General features: G+C 34.1%; 1 protein-coding gene across 1 annotated transcript; it reads right to left on the bottom strand.

Moving 5' to 3' along the window:
- Nucleotides 1-381: 381 nt before the first annotated feature.
- LOC132274968 (uncharacterized) lies at nt 382-15,866 on the bottom strand. Its single transcript, XM_059776340.1, has 15 exons — nt 14,198-15,866; nt 12,977-13,087; nt 12,806-12,862; nt 12,062-12,138; nt 11,877-11,976; nt 10,247-10,320; nt 7,570-7,670; nt 7,378-7,481; nt 5,959-6,012; nt 5,822-5,877; nt 5,667-5,705; nt 2,382-2,523; nt 1,925-2,108; nt 908-1,019; nt 382-812 (listed from the first exon to the last, which is right to left on the bottom strand). Exons 1-15 carry the CDS (start codon nt 14,276-14,278, stop codon nt 695-697), a joined length of 1,410 nt encoding a protein of 469 aa, XP_059632323.1. The 5' UTR covers nt 14,279-15,866; the 3' UTR covers nt 382-694.
- Nucleotides 15,867-16,163: the final 297 nt, after the last annotated feature.

Raw genomic sequence — 16,163 nt, 5'->3', positions numbered from 1 at the left:
CATATAAACAATATTTATAATCTCTCCCTTTCTTTTCTCTTGATGATGGTACTCCGTTATTGTTTTTTTCCTTCTTTAATTATTAAAAAATGAACCAAAAAAATGAATACTATCATTTAGTTTCTTTTGTTTAATGTTATTTTTATCAGAAATTTTTCTTTTATAATTAATGATGCTACTTGTAAATTCTGAATAAATTAGTTGTTATAACTTTCTCTGCAAATTTATATTTTTATGAGATCCTGCACTATTTTTTCTTTTTGGGGTTAAAACCCCCTCCTGTGTTTGTTTTTGCCTTTAAAAGTAGATTATATGAATGAAGATTCAAGGATGAAGGTTCGATTTCCTCACCTTCCAAAGTAAATTACGTGAATGAAGTTTCAAATTCCGTAGGGCCACGTGAGTATGTGAATGTGTCTTGCCGATGAAAACAACCATTCAGTAAAATGCAAAATCAAATTGCCAAACTCACAACTAGATTCATCTAGCAAGAAAATTTTTGGCTTCAGTAAATCATCATAATCCTACAAAGTGATTACATTATGAATACAAAAGACATGCCAAAAACCCAACCAAGCAGCTACTCCCTCATTTAATAAAAATGAGGACCATACAAGAAAACTGAAGGTGTTCCTATGAGGGAATTCGAAGAAAGATTATCAAAGTTGAAATTTATACGACTTCTTGTTGATGATCATCGGTTAAAATTAGGATCAAACAAGAAAGCTGGAGGTGTTCCTCTAAAAGAATTCAGAGACAGATCATCAAAGTTGAAGTTGATACATCTTGTTGATGAGGAATGCCATGCCAATCTACAAAACAAAATGTGGTTCAGAATGCATTATTGCCCACATTTCTTATATTGCACAATACTGCAAACCAAAATAAATAAATAAATAAATCTTACATTTCATAAATTAAGATAAAACCTAAGAGACAGAGAGAGTGCACTCTGGTGGAGAACAAAGATTGTACCAGGAGTAGCTTGCAGTGGAGGAATATTTGGCAGAAGTGGACTACTGTTGAAACAGATATTATGATGATGTATTAGAGAATGCCATCAGATACGTTTCTTTGCAATAAAGACACAATAGAGAAATATATGAAAGCAAAGTAGAGAAACAAAAGGCTTGACCCTTGGTGATTAATGAACTACCAATATGTTTACATATTTTCTTTTTGGGATCTGACATTGTGATGCTCATATGTGCCCTAGCCCTTAACAACATTTTTTTGACACGAAGCATGTGTATAGCTTTAGATTTTGTGACAACTTTTGCTCTAAAATAATGTATGACTATTATTTGAAAAAAAATGCCGACCAGACCGGCACCCCATGGTATAAAACAACCCAGGCATAAGTAAACATAATGAACAATTAAGTGCAGGCATAGAAGTTAAAAAATTTAGGGATTATTACAAATAAATGGTGTTAATGACCCATATTTACCATTTGATGGAGTCGAAGTCTCATAGTTTTGAAAAAATAAAGTTGACCAAAATACTGACGTGGACATGAAAAAACAATGTTCATTCGCCAAAAGGTACCACTTTTAGGCACATGGGTACACCACTTTTTGTCTTGCACAAAAAAATTGCACAAAAAGTGGTACATATGTGCATAAAAGTAGTACCTCTATGTCCAAAACAAAAATGGTACCTGATGACAAAAAGTGGTACCTGCGTGCACAAAAAGTGGTACTTATGTGCCTAAAAGTGGTACCTTTTGGCAAATGAACAATGTTTTTTCATGTCCACGTCAGCATTTTGGTCAACTTTATTTTTTCAAAATAATGAGACTTTGACTCCATCAAATGATAAATATGGATCATTAACACCATTTATATGTAATAATCCCTTAAATTTATACATACTTGACCACATGAGCAAAAAAAGTTAAAGTTTAAAAGTTAAAAGAAGTTACCTGTGATATGATTTTCCTTCTTAAATTTTACTTTTGGGGATGACCATGCAAGAGCAAATGCAACAGTGCATTTTCCATGAGGTTCAACCCATGCGGAAGCAAAAACCGCAGCACAAGGTGTCTCTCCAGGTGATGAAGGCATGCTAGGTCCAGTATTGAAGTTCTCCCGATCAAAGTGTCCATCCTTTAGACACATAAACACAAGTCAACAATAATAAAAGTATGCATAATGCTTTTAATTGGACACTTGACATGCTTAAGAGGGAATTGTTGTACCAAGGAAAAGTATCATAGAATTAGATAACCAGGACCATTTTTATTCCTAATACAAAGTTCCAAAAACAAAAACCATTCAACGCTACAGAAAAGACTTGTACTGTCCAAAACAGCAGCAAAAGTAACGTTGACGAAGTAAGTGTAGAAAGGTCTATAGAAACCTGATGGTTAAAAACATTACCTTCACCATTTTACCCCACATAACTTTCGCAGTAATGCAGCTTCCTTCAGACAGCCCAAAACAGGGCTGAACAGTCACACTTACATTCTGAGTTTCACATGCAGCTATGGCAAAAGTAACAGCAGGGTTCCCTTTTGCGGTCCTGAACACGTGCATTATAATTAGAAGCAGTAGCAATCCAATTAAAAATTCATATTTTCAATGATATGATACCAAACCCCACATAAAATATACATATTTTGGTTCAAGCATACATAAATATCAAAAAAATAATTTTTTTTTCAGAGACGTGATAAAGTGATCATCTAACATGTGACATATTGGAAAGGGGGCCAGGTGGGCAAAGTATGTACTGTATGTGATAAAGAAGATATATAAAGACTCCCAAACAAATATACTTGGCATCTTGATATTTATATCTATGCATATATAAAAGGATGGACAAAGGAAACAAGAACCATGCATGTAGAAAAAGTAATTTCTCAGTTCAAGTTCACGAAATCCTATTAACTAAAACAAAATAGAATAATCATATCAGGATAAGATGCATCATTAATGTCAGCCTAGAACATTTGCCAGGCTGATAAATCCATATCCAAATATTGTCAATCACTGCACGTCCAATACAAAAGGAGCCACTGATAAATTTAAATCAAATTTGAATCCATCTTAGCTTGCCTTCGGGAGATTGAAAGTGAGGAGAAGCAAATTGAACTGGCCAACTTTGTAAATCCATACTCTCTATGAAAGATGGTCCAACAACACCATGTTGTCTAACTATTTGTACAACACCGGTGGACATTCTGCAGCTTATGGCACATTGACTGCAAGGAGATCGAGACTGCAACTAAATGAGATGCAACAATTACTGGGTTGCTCCGATTCTAACCCTTTTTTTTTTTTTTGGGGGGGGGGGGGGGGGGGGGGGTGTGGTGGTTTGATGGGGGGCAATTTGCTCTTTAAATTTGATGGCCTAAATCAGGGTTTCACAATTGTCCATCATCCCTACCAAGTCCTTTGGTTAAGATTAGGTTTTGTCCAGATTTACATGCCCATAGAGGAGGCCACATCCTAATATCACATATCCATTTTATCTTCAACCAGGGTTAAGTTGGGAAATTCAAGCCCATCTTGTATGGACTTAAGATATGTATAATATTACATATATAGATCTCACGTATAAAGAGGGGGATAAAGATTCAGCAACCAAAGCAAATTCAACACTATCATACAAAAGGAACACCACGCTTGGCTGGATCCAAAAGCTGAAACATCTCATCTTCAATGTGCCCAAGCCTTGCTTGACTAAAAAAATCGGAATCAGAACTTGTTAAATGGTGCTATATTTGGCAAACAATAATTTATCAAGAGGCCCATTGGTTTGCAGCTCCTTAACCCCTAGGCATTTAGTTTTGGAACATATAGGATATTATCTAGTTGCTGACGATTTCATCAGGTATGTAGATATATACGTGTGCGTGTATCTATATCTGAATCTGCAAAAATATGAATTCATATATATAAACTATAAAGACACAAGGATCTTTATTTTTTAACCTGCGTATCATATATATGTGTATGTGTATCTGTGTAACCCTGTGATCGTATATTATATATATAAGCAAACTAGCATGAACCAAGCTGAGCACGAGCATGGCTGAACAATCCGAAGCCAAACTCAAATTTGGCTAAGACAAGCTCGTCTAGACAAGTGCTGAGCATGGATATACCACCTTATCAAGCCAAGCCCAAACAATCCAAAGCTCGTCCCGTTTCACTTGGCTCGACTCATTTGCAACCTACTAGTTAACCAAAAAATTTCTAGGATACCCATCTGGGTAGTTACTTTATATCACAGTAGTTAAACTAAGTTCAGGTTTCCGTGTTTGGCATACTATAGCAGGCACTTCATCTAGTGCTACGCAGATATGATGACAATATGGTAATGAGAATTCAGTAGTGTCATAGGCTCATAGCTACAACTCTAAACACCAGCACACATAATTGCACCTAGCATAGGTGCCCTACATCAATGTCAGCATAGCATACAGGGGAAAATGATCAAATGATATAATAAGAAAAAGAATAAATATATACATATATAGATATATAAATTTGAATGGAAATGCCAGAAATAAAGAAACAATCATTTTGTTGATCACCAAAAGGTTAACATAGGAAGAAGAAAGAATAGGATTAAACCCCCCGCCCCGCGGGGCACTCCTCCTCACACACACACAGAGACAACCAGTAACTTCACCCCTTATGTTTAATGATTTTTAATATATTAGTCATTTAGTTGAAATGTTCACCAAAGTGAGTTCAACACAATGTATCAACCTCAGTAAGGAGATATCCTCTCCTTATAACTGAGGTGTCATAATATTAATGTGACACAAGTCCTTTATAATTTTAGAAACTTTAAACAAATAAAAAAGAAACAAAGAATGGAAAACAACAAATGCTTAATTAATTTCTACTTGGGTCAAACTGATCCCAAATCAGTCATTTAAAGGGGTTCAATTATAGTATGAGAAGTCAGCTGCAGGGAGAAAGTCTCTCCTTACAAGAATGGAGGAAAGTATTTTCAGTTTTTGCTGCAGGAAGCACGTCAGATGGTCATGAAATTGCAATTTTTTTTAAAAAAATAAAAACAACAACAAAAAAAGTTTATAACAATGAGTGCCTTTCAAGGAGGATGGAAATCTCGGTTCTAATGCTCTCATGTTCGGCAATTTAGGCAAGAATTCAAGAAACTAGCACCAATCTTCCGGTTTTTATGGCTAAGTTCCTAGGTCCAAAATATAACAATTATCCATTTTTTTTCCTTCTACCAAACTCCAACAAACATACGCAAACACATTAACCTTTGGACTAGACCTGATTTTTATTTCAAAGAAATTTTTTCTTTTTTCTTTTTTTTTTTTTTTTTGGCATGTAGTGATTATATTTCAATTTCTTTTTTTCTTTCTTCTTTATTTTTTCTGATCTTTGAAATTTAGTTTCATATTTACAGGCTGCATAATCTATTATCAAAACAATTCCACTCCAGAGTTGACCATACCAAAGCAATTGTGTATTTTCCTTGTTAGATTGACTTGAAAATTTATTTATTTGTTGCTAATTATATTTTTTCTTTTCTTGCATTACTTTAATTATGAAGAACAGAAATTTGGAAGTTAGTTGACACCATCCCTTCACTTATACCTACAAAAACTCAGCAATTACTCCAGAATACATTGCAAATCAACCGTTATATATAGCTATTAAGGTTTCATGACTTGCTTGTGATGTAGAAGTACGCCAGAGACTCCATCTTTGCCTCTATTTAAAAATTAAAAAAAAAAAAAAAAAAGGGTGAATAAAAGTCAGTATTATATTCCACTAGAGTTATAAACAAAAAAAACAAACAAACAAACAAAAAAGTCAAATGTACTCACATGAATGGTTCATTCACATGATCACCGGATAGGTGTGAGGTGCCTCCAATTGAATTCTGTGCAACATAAAAAATGATGACTGAATATATAAGAGCTCATAGTCCATATTTTCTTGCTTGAAAGCAGAACAAGCTTACCGCCCACATAAAAAGAAGGCTAACTTTTGCCCTTTCCTTCCCAGTATTTACTAGCTACAACAGAAACAAGCCACACGTATGTGAGCAAATCATACAATAATGGTGATTCTAATAATTCTTGCACTAATATCATCAATATATATATATATATATATACATACATATATGTATATCTAAGCAGGAGATAAAAATTAATCATTCTTCAGAAAGATGACTTTTTTAAAGCAGTTCTTAAGGTCATCAGACTACAGAATCATTTATTACTAATTTATTTAATTACTGGTAGACCAGACTAAAGATACTGGGTGAATTAATCACTCTTCTGGTACAAAGGACTAGAATTGGTCTTATTTATTTATACAGTCCTATACTGATAATTGTGTAAAGAAAGAAGAAGGGAATTAACTAAGACAGCCGTTCTCTCCTCTAACCAGTCAGGAATGGCGGGACGGATATTAGGCCAAGAATTCAATAGCTCAAGAAAAGCAAGTCATACATCCATATTATTGGTTCTTGCTTGTATAGTACAAAAAGTTACAATCATAACTTTTATGAATTAATTACAATTTTGTAGAAAAAGAAAGAAAAAACACTCCTACACATGGTTATAGATAGCCAATGCCCCATTTTAGAAGGAAACAATATCAATTTAGTCAACAAGAGAAGCATCACACATTGACACATACATAGGATCATGGAAGGAAGTGATATAGTAGCAAGTAGCGACCAGAAGAAAAGAAAATAACAGAAGACATATACACCTCTCAGATAAATATATTCTTATAGATTCACATACACAAAAAATACTCAAGTAGAAAGAAACCCATAGCAGACAATTACAACCATGTTGTAGAAATTTGATGAGCAACAATTTAAGCCAGAGTCCAAGCCAATTTGTTATTCTGCACTTACTATTTTTAATCTCACTAACTATTTCTAATGTCACTAACTCATCCTCCCCATTTTTTGTGTTGATTGGTTATTCTAGCAAACAACCTAAGAGAACCCATCCAGTAGCCGTCCAACGCCTATACTGGATGTCTCAACCGTAAAAACTTCTGGATCTGAATCAGAATTAAGTCAATGCAAAACATATCTTTAGCATCAAAAGAATATAAGTTGAAACTCCTATCGGCTAAGTCATTTCACATGGCTGATAAATAGATGATGAAAACCCACTTAAATATTAGTTCCTTTTAAGAATCCATATGGAGAAAAAAGAGTACTATAACTAACAAAAATATTTGATATGTTAGGGGTCATCGATTCGTATAGTGGGAAAATTTTGGGCAGTTGAGCGTGATAGTGTAAATAACGTCAAAGATTAACTTTATACCCGATCTACCCCTTCCTACATCCTCGATTAAGGACCAACACCGGTAATACACCTATTTCATATTAGAAATTAAATTTCCATACCGTGTAAACAAAAACAGCAGTAGGAAGACTGCTATCTCTATAATTATGCGGTATAAATGGTGATATTTGCCAACAAGACACTTTTAGCTCTGGATCTGGTTCACCTGAAAGTAAGAGTAACATAATTAAAAGAACATAATGAGAGAAATATCTATATGTTAAGTAGAATTTTAGTCCAAAGTAGAATAATACCTTCATATATTGTCCATGCCCTTGGAAATAGTGTATGATATGTCGAATGCTGACCACTCAAATTCCAGCCCCATGATGATATACCTTGATCACTAGGTTTCCTGTTAGAGAATGAGATAAAACTAAGATAACAATCTGCACATCACTATATAGTTCCATAGAACTTCTAAGTAACACTAAAGAAGAGTACACTTGCCATTTAGACATCCCTAACTATAATTAGTTTATTTATGTAGTTATGTTGCACATGTAATTTTCTTTATAAGACATCCTCCTAATGAAGACAATACAATGCCAGCCAATTCACCACAGATGAATTGATGAAGGTAAAAAATTAAAAATAGCCATATCCAAAGATCCTAAAACAAGTCATGTACCCCAATTTTGGTTACAGTTCCCTAATTCCTTGGCCTCTCAGTCCCAACCCCTCCAAACAAAAAATAACAATAATGATAATGATCATGATGATGGCGGTGGTGGCGGAGACGACAATATTACATTAAATCCCATTCATTATGATATTTTCGTACCAAAAAGTTCCAAGCAGAGGCATTCGAGATATCTTCCATTTGATGTTGTAATGTTAAGTAGAATTTAATATATCTTGCAATTTACATGAGCCAACAGAACTCAATGTTTCTATATACTTAATTCTCACAAAAATTAACAAGAACAAGCAGAGTTCAATTGTATAGCGTTGTCCCTTTCAACATAAATTCTAAAGAAATACATAGTTGTCAAAAGCAGTCTGCTGCCTTTTTCTCATTTAAAACTTAAGAATAGAGAAGATCTGATATCATGCCAAAAACTTACTGCAGAAACCTAAATGTTGCTGATTAAGTTAAATTATAAATAATCTGCCACTATCATTAGATCTCTTCGAGGACACAAAAGTATACACATGCATCATTTTGTGGCTGGATACTCTTTTCATTTTCAGCAAACAGTCATCATGCAAATTAGCTATTTAGCTATAGTAGTGAGATATAGAATATACCTAACAGGTCAGATAGATCAATAGGTAGAGAAAACAGAGAGTTTCAAAAGCAATTTCTTTCCGCCAAAGTGAATTAGCCTCTCTAAAAATAAAATCTAAAATTGCATGTGCAAAATTAACATGATAAGAGTTTGCTCAACTGTAAAGGTGAAATAAGTGATGGTTTCACGTAACTGGGATGCATGGCTGCCCATCATTGTGTCAAACAGACCAAGTTGGAAGCAGACGAGGAGACAAAGCCAAAAATGAAAGAGCGGACGTCCTTAAAAGGGTTGAAGTTATGGGATATGTGAGAAATATCTAGATTAATCCAAAATATAATTAATATATAGGAACTGTAGTAATACTTTGTACAGTATGCATAATGTATCTAAAAACTAGATAACTAATAAGAAAACACAGTTAATTCTGAAAGATTCACATTTTTCGATATTAAAAATTGAACCAGAGAGCCCCTCTCGCTTATATTCTGAAAGCATTGAGAGCCAAAATATGCAAAAGGAATGCCTTTTCTTTCTTTTCACCTTATATGGCCAAGTTCATCTAATTAGGCAGAAAAGTTTAAAGTTTATTGCATTTTTTCGCTCGGCTCAAATTAGTTCAAAATTTGACCAAAATAGACTTGACTTCTTCATGTGGGAACCACAAGTGTCTAAAGGATAAAACGAGTAAGATATATAGGACTAGATTTTAAAAGTGATGACATAATCCAATGTAAAGTATTTCCTGTAACCTAAGATGACTAACAGTTTTTCTTAGTATTATTATTTTTTTAAATGTATGTTTGTGTTTGTTGTTGGGTTGGGTGGGAGTAGTAGTAACATTTAAATGCAAAAATAGATTTTATGAACACTAAATCACTTCCTTCTGTGCTATTATAAGTGTACCTGGAAAGATTGACAGCTGTTTGGGCTGCAATAACTTATTTTACAATTTTTTACTTTTTTTTAGCATAAATCTACTACATCAGAGAGAGTCCAAAAGTGTGCAGCAATTGGAGATTGAACCCACAATCAATTCTTTGGACACATCAGCTTAACCATTAGGCTACCATGGTTTCTTTTGATCTACCAGTGGTCCAATACATCACATCTTACTGATTCATTCCGAGTTATATAAAAACACAAAACCATTCAACCATATGCATGCCGCTTTAGATACACTCTGGACCACATGTTTTTCTAGAAGTTGCCACTCTCACACTACCTCTCTCCCTCTCACTTCACAGTCACTACTCTTCCTGTGATCAATCTATGAAGTAGAAAAGCTCATATACTCGACAAAAAACAATTTTTCTAGTCTATGCGGTACAAAGAATATCAAAGGCTATTGGAAGGAGTTGGAAAAGCTTGGATACTCAGCCTACTCAAAGATCATCAGCAGCCTCATAAAGGAGTCAGAAGCATATATGAAGAGTTGCACCAAATTCACATAAGCTTTTGCTGTGAATGGTAATGTTCTTATTACGACCTTAAATGGACAGTCTCCTTTTGAAATGCTAGTATTTGAAATAAAATTTCTCTAAATTTCTCTCTCACAAGTGAATTTTATTTCGATGAATCATATATCATTCGTCAATTCAGCAAAGCCTCTACTCACCATTATTAGAAATAGATCTAAAAGATGCATATGGTCTGCTTCAGAAAATTACAATTGAAATATTGTTAGATATTTACGTACCCTAAACCTTCATGTTGGCCCGGGGCTAAAACTGATGCATAATTTTTATTTCCTCCATCTCGAGATATGAAAATCTCTTGTACCAAAAAAATAAATGAAATAATACAACGTGATACTTTGTCAGGCACAATAAACTCTATACTTTTACATCTCAAAAGTGAAGAATTTGTGGTTTATACAATCAGATAGCATTTTAGAATTTTTTTTTTAGTACTTGGATCTAAAATAAAATAATAAGAAGGAACCAAAACGCTTCTTGGAGGACAGAGCAAGTCTCATACAGTAGTTATTTCCACATCATACTGGGTAACAATGCCTTTAGAGCAGCCTAAATGATAGCTCCAAACTATTTCATGTCACCACAACCATCAACTGGATTTCTTTGCCTCTGAGGATACGTTTTGACATGGCAACTCAGTTGGGTATGCAGCAAACAGAAAAGCAAATTTCTAAACAGTTGGATTTCTTTAAAGTCAATCACTTGATACATATATATACCACTAGTTCGTCATCCCTGAAGATTTCATAAAGAACAAATAAAGAAAGTTTCCACCAAATAACCACAATAAAAAGAAAATCCCCAAAAGTAAGTCCAGTTGATCAATGAAAATCCTTTCACACCAAATCTTTTATATCCTAATCAGACTCTAAATATATGGGATAAGAGCAAGGATGATGACGATTGTGACTATCAGACTCTAAGCTTGGGCCAAAATGGACATTTGGGTTCCACATATCTCTTAATTATCTACTAGGTCAAGGTCTTAAGCTTATCCTAAGAAAATGTTACAATTTCAGGATCCTAGTAAAGATAGTATAAGTTTACAGTTAGACATGAGACTATTACCTAGAAACAATCACTTTAAGTGTGCAGCACTTGGAGATAATAGCTAATTATAACCATTTTCATGCTCGTATCAGTGAATTTATAGTACTTATTTCCCTGCAATATACGACAGTTCTTTTCATAATCTCAACTGAAGTAAATTGGCAACAAGTGCTATGTACCCCATCAAACTCAGAAATTGGATATAATGAGTTCAAAAATATTATTTTTAACATTCCTCAAAATTCGAAAGAAATTTTTGTCATTATCTCAGTTATCTACCTTATTTCACAACATAATAGAACATGATACCAAGAGTTTGTAATTTCTCATACAAACAACATATGCATTTAAACATTCTTTATACACACGCATTCTTATTGTTATTCTGCCCCAAAAATCTGGAGCAAAATTCCAAAAAAAGAGAAAGACAGAAAGAAAGAAGGAATATCCAAGTTTTGTGTGATAAGGTTACATAAGCATAAGTTTACTGTTGGAGGCAAGTTTCAGTTAGCAAACTGTACATATCTTGGACAATATTTTGGAACACAACAGAAATGGAGCAAAGATTATCAAATACAATCTTCAATTTTTGTTGTAAGCTAAATAAATGATGACACTTGAATAAAACAATTTGAAAATTTTATCATCAACTCCTGTAAATTGAAATGAAAGACAATAAACATAAAAGGTAACTGAATGCACATACTCACAGAAAACACATTATGTGAATAGCACATAGATGTTTCCTGGAGCTAAATAATAAACAACTAGCAGATGATGAGTTGAAGGGCAGAGCTTTACGGAGAATTGATTGGCCATGACAGGTGAAGCCTCACATGTGCCCGGAATAATTTGCCAATGCCTGAACTCGCCTCCAAAGCCTCTAGATATGCTGCCACTTCTGTGAGTAAAAAGATTAATCCCCCATCAGATGCAGAAAAGTAATAAAGAAATAGCCGATATCTCATAGATCGCCCACTACTTACCCCATCCCCCCAAGTGGAACCCCATGGGATGCTGATTGCTTGCAACTCTCTCGAGTGAAAGGATCAATAGGTGCTTTCTGTAGAGATCAGGGAGTAAGAATTCAAATTTAAGTTTCAGGACATAAAAAACAGATGTGGTTTCAATTTTAATTACTTCTTCTCAAGCATCAAAAAGCACTTGTCCTCATCTGTTTCTAAGTTTTAAGAAAATAGAAAGAAATTTCCTCAAAATAAATAAAATAAATAAATAAATAAGGAAAAAAAAAAGAGACTAAATATGAATAGAATAGAGATAGTTACCCTTCCCTGAGAGGCCTCTTCCCTTACATATGACCACAATCGTATGCCAAGTCGAACCTATATTTAAAATTATCAACCACCAAATGAGAAATGAGGAGGGAAAAATGTGGTCACACAGGACCTTTGTTTACTTTAGAGCCAGAAAATGGATACATCCACTAAGGATGGTCACCATTTTTATTGCTTCCATAAATGTAACACTGAATTCCTTAAGAATACTAGCATGGCCATTTAATTTTCTTCTCCAAGCTTGTTCTGGAGTGTAGCAGCATCATAATCAAGCTTCAGGCAAAGTTTGAGGAACAACAATTAGTTCAAGCACTTGTCCTCATCTGTTTCTAAGTTTTAAGAAAATAGAAAGAAATTTACTCAAAATAGATAAAATAAATAAATAAATAAGGAAAAAAAAAAAAGAATAAATATGAATAGAATAGAGATAGTTACCCTTCCCTGAGAGGCCTCTTCCCTTACATATGACCACAATCGTATGCCAAGTCGAACCTATATTTAAAATTCAAATAACAATCACCAAATGAGAAATGAGGAGGGAAAAATGAGGTCACACAGGACCTTTGTTTCCTTTAGAGCCAGAAAATGGATTCATCAACTGGTTACCATTTTTATTGCTTCCATAAATGTAACACTGAATTCCTTAAGAATACTAGCATGGCTATTTAATTTTCTTCTCCAAGCTTGTTCCGGAGGAGCAGCACTATCATAATCAAGCTTCAGGTAAAGTTTGAAGAACAACAATTAGTTCAAGTTAAAAAGTAAATAAAAAAAGAAACTGATAAAAGCTGTGAATGGGTATAAATAAGATGTCACTAAAAGTAATGCCACACAATAATCCACCCCCCACACCAAGCAATCAAATCCAAATTCTTCTTTGTAGACATCTGTTAGCCTATGTAATTCAAAATAACAACTGACCTGTTGAACCTGTTGAGGCTTGAATTCAAGTTCAAAACCACCAAGGAACACAATAAACAAGAACAATGACACTTACCCTAAAGAACAACAGCAAACACAAACCAACAATTTTGTGATAATTTGAAGATGTTTTCAACTTAATACCTCTTCTTTAAAAAACAAATTTCAACTTATAATTGACCAACATTCAAGAGTAGATAAATAGCACCCTTGCAGTATGCACAGTCTTTAATCCGTTTATATATATACAGTGTACAGTCTTAAACCTTTAAAACTACAAATTAACCTGGGTCCTATACTGAATTTGAGAAACACAGTGTTCTATACTGAATTTGAGAAACACAATAAAGAAGTTGCATTACTTGAGAGTAGGAAAAGCAAAAATTGGATACATTGCACAAAATTTCATCTTAACAACACCGTTGGTGCTTACAAGGTTTAAATAATCTATGCTTAATTTTTTTTCAAACTGATTACTGATGTGGCTGATGAAGTTTTGAAAACTGAAAGGTTGCGATTGCAGGATCTTCCAAAAGTTCTCTTCTTTCATAACTGCACAAATTGGCTCAATTAAGCATTCCATGCTACAATCAGCTCACTCATAGAAGGGCAAAAAATGAGCATAAAATATTGAAAATGAAAAGCTCTCACATTTCACATTACCAGCACACATAATGAACTCGTAATTAAAAAAAATTAAAATTAAAATTTTTTTTAAAAAAAATCTGTTTAAATAGAACTTTGTACTCTTATATTCTTTCTCATGATACAATTCTTTTGCAGTGCTCTGTCTAGTTTCAAAGTTGATAAAATATATAATTTCAATAAAAAGACTAACTTTTCTGTGTAAAAATGTATTATATATATATATATACCAATTCTGCAACTAAATGTAGACAAGCATACCAACTGCAATGTTGCCCTGTTTATATACTCTTCAGGAGGCCATGAATTCCTTCTACAATGAAATATATTTCCGCTAACCATGTCGACTAATTGTATAAACCCCAGCCAATCAAATGAAACCCATACCTGTATCTATATCTATACAATCCAAAAGTCTCAGAACCATGAATCTAACAATTCTTCCGAGTCCCAAACTCATCCAAAACCCAAACCCAAGTTAGCCAATTCCTCTAAAAATCTAAACTTATATGTCAACGACAAATGAGTGCCTTAAGTTGCAAACAACGATCAAAGTTTATATCAAAAGCCAAAACAAATATCTTCTTTGCAACGATCTTAGACTTCAATCCAGTAAAAAGCAAACCTTCGAAGCATACTCATAAATCTTTCTGGGTCTAAAATTCTCTCTCTAGAAGTGCCAATCGGCAGCTATCACCATCCTTGAAGCACTGATATACGATCTGATTAATAGGGATTCGAAATTGAGGGGGAAAAAATTAAAGAAATGATTAGAAATTGTTTTGTTTTTCTCTCTGTTTTTTTCTTTTTTCCAGTTTGGTGTTGTTCGTGTAATTGGCTGTTGTAACTGGCTACAGGGAAGAGTGGAAGTATGGGATCCATATTGTGTAATCGACGGCTGAGATGAGAGGAAGGTTTTGTTAAAATGGAGTTATTTATTTTAAGGTTCTGGGCCCCACCTGCGTGATATTTCTAATAGAGATCCACCGACTGCTCTATATACAGATAGAGAGTATCTGCGAGGCATCCTAGGGTTCCACGGGGCGTCGGCAGCAGACTCGGTCCAAACCAAGGCCGGTTGGGGGTACCAACAGGCGCTTCCTTGAGCTCGCAGGCTTTCCGAAGAGCGTCAATATGAAGCATGTTGCTTCATATAGGAAGTATATGGCCCAAGTATGCCGAGATGCCTAGTTTCCAGGTGTTTCTTTCTTTTCCAACACCTGAGTATACTGTATGGACCCTCCTAGATCTAGGTGTTTCTTCCTCCTAACACCTGTCTAGACTATAGGCTCCCCTCTGAGCGTTTTAGTGTTTTCACAATTTCAGTGTTTTCGTGTATGCTCTTTGAGCTCTGTTTTTAATAATATATATCTTTTACTGGTTATGTTTGTTTATGTTGTTTTTTCTGTTGATTCTAAATTATTTGAGTATATTGGGGTAATTTTGATTTTATGTTAAAATTGTTAATTTACAAACTATAAAACTTTAGTTTGATTTCAAAACAAACAGGCCAATAGGTGTTGCACTCCCACCCACACACACACAAATCCATGGCCTAAAACAAAACACTCATGAAACCAAAATTTCTCTAAATTCCCGAATCCAACCCGTTCTAAAACTCTGTATTGCAAAATTTTGGCCTAGATGGGGCAGTCCTGATTTGACACCTATTTCGGTAGCGGTATTTTCAAGCGCCCTGCGAAAGGATCTGAATCGGAATCGCAGTCGGCACCACCAAATTACACCATCCCGTCTCCACACGGTTGTAGATCTGATGACTGGCGATGGAAAATCAGACCAGATCTATTAGATTTCTTATCTTTCTTTTTCATACTTTTTTGATAGTCATATTGTAGCTATATTTTTAGCTTTACTACCAATGGCACAGTATATAATGATCAATAATATTTTCGGAATTTTCTTTTTTAATATTTTGTAAATTCAACGTGGTTCTCTTTTCTTTTTCTTTTTCGTTTTTTTTCGGGCAACAAAGTGGTTCTCTTAATCGTTATTGCTAGTTAATTCTTTCACTTAGTTTTCCATCAATGTGGCTGGTCTAGAACATTCTTCACACCACCCATAGAACTTGATTAAAGTATATAAAAATAATGGAATTTGTTCTCATAAAAACTACTCCTAGTGTATTTTAACCAATATTTTACATGTAAATATTTTAAATGATGAATTATACTTTACATGTAAATATTTTAAATGATGAATTATACTT

Source organism: Cornus florida, unplaced genomic scaffold, assembly GCF_030987335.1.
Source record: "Cornus florida cultivar Cherokee Brave unplaced genomic scaffold, ASM3098733v1 CherokeeBrave_3.0.0_Hap2_Chr09, whole genome shotgun sequence".
In the NCBI taxonomy this organism is placed as follows: domain Eukaryota; kingdom Viridiplantae; phylum Streptophyta; class Magnoliopsida; order Cornales; family Cornaceae; genus Cornus; species Cornus florida.
The sequence above is the reverse complement of the archived record's forward strand: the minus strand, read 5'-3'. Positions and strand labels throughout refer to the sequence as shown.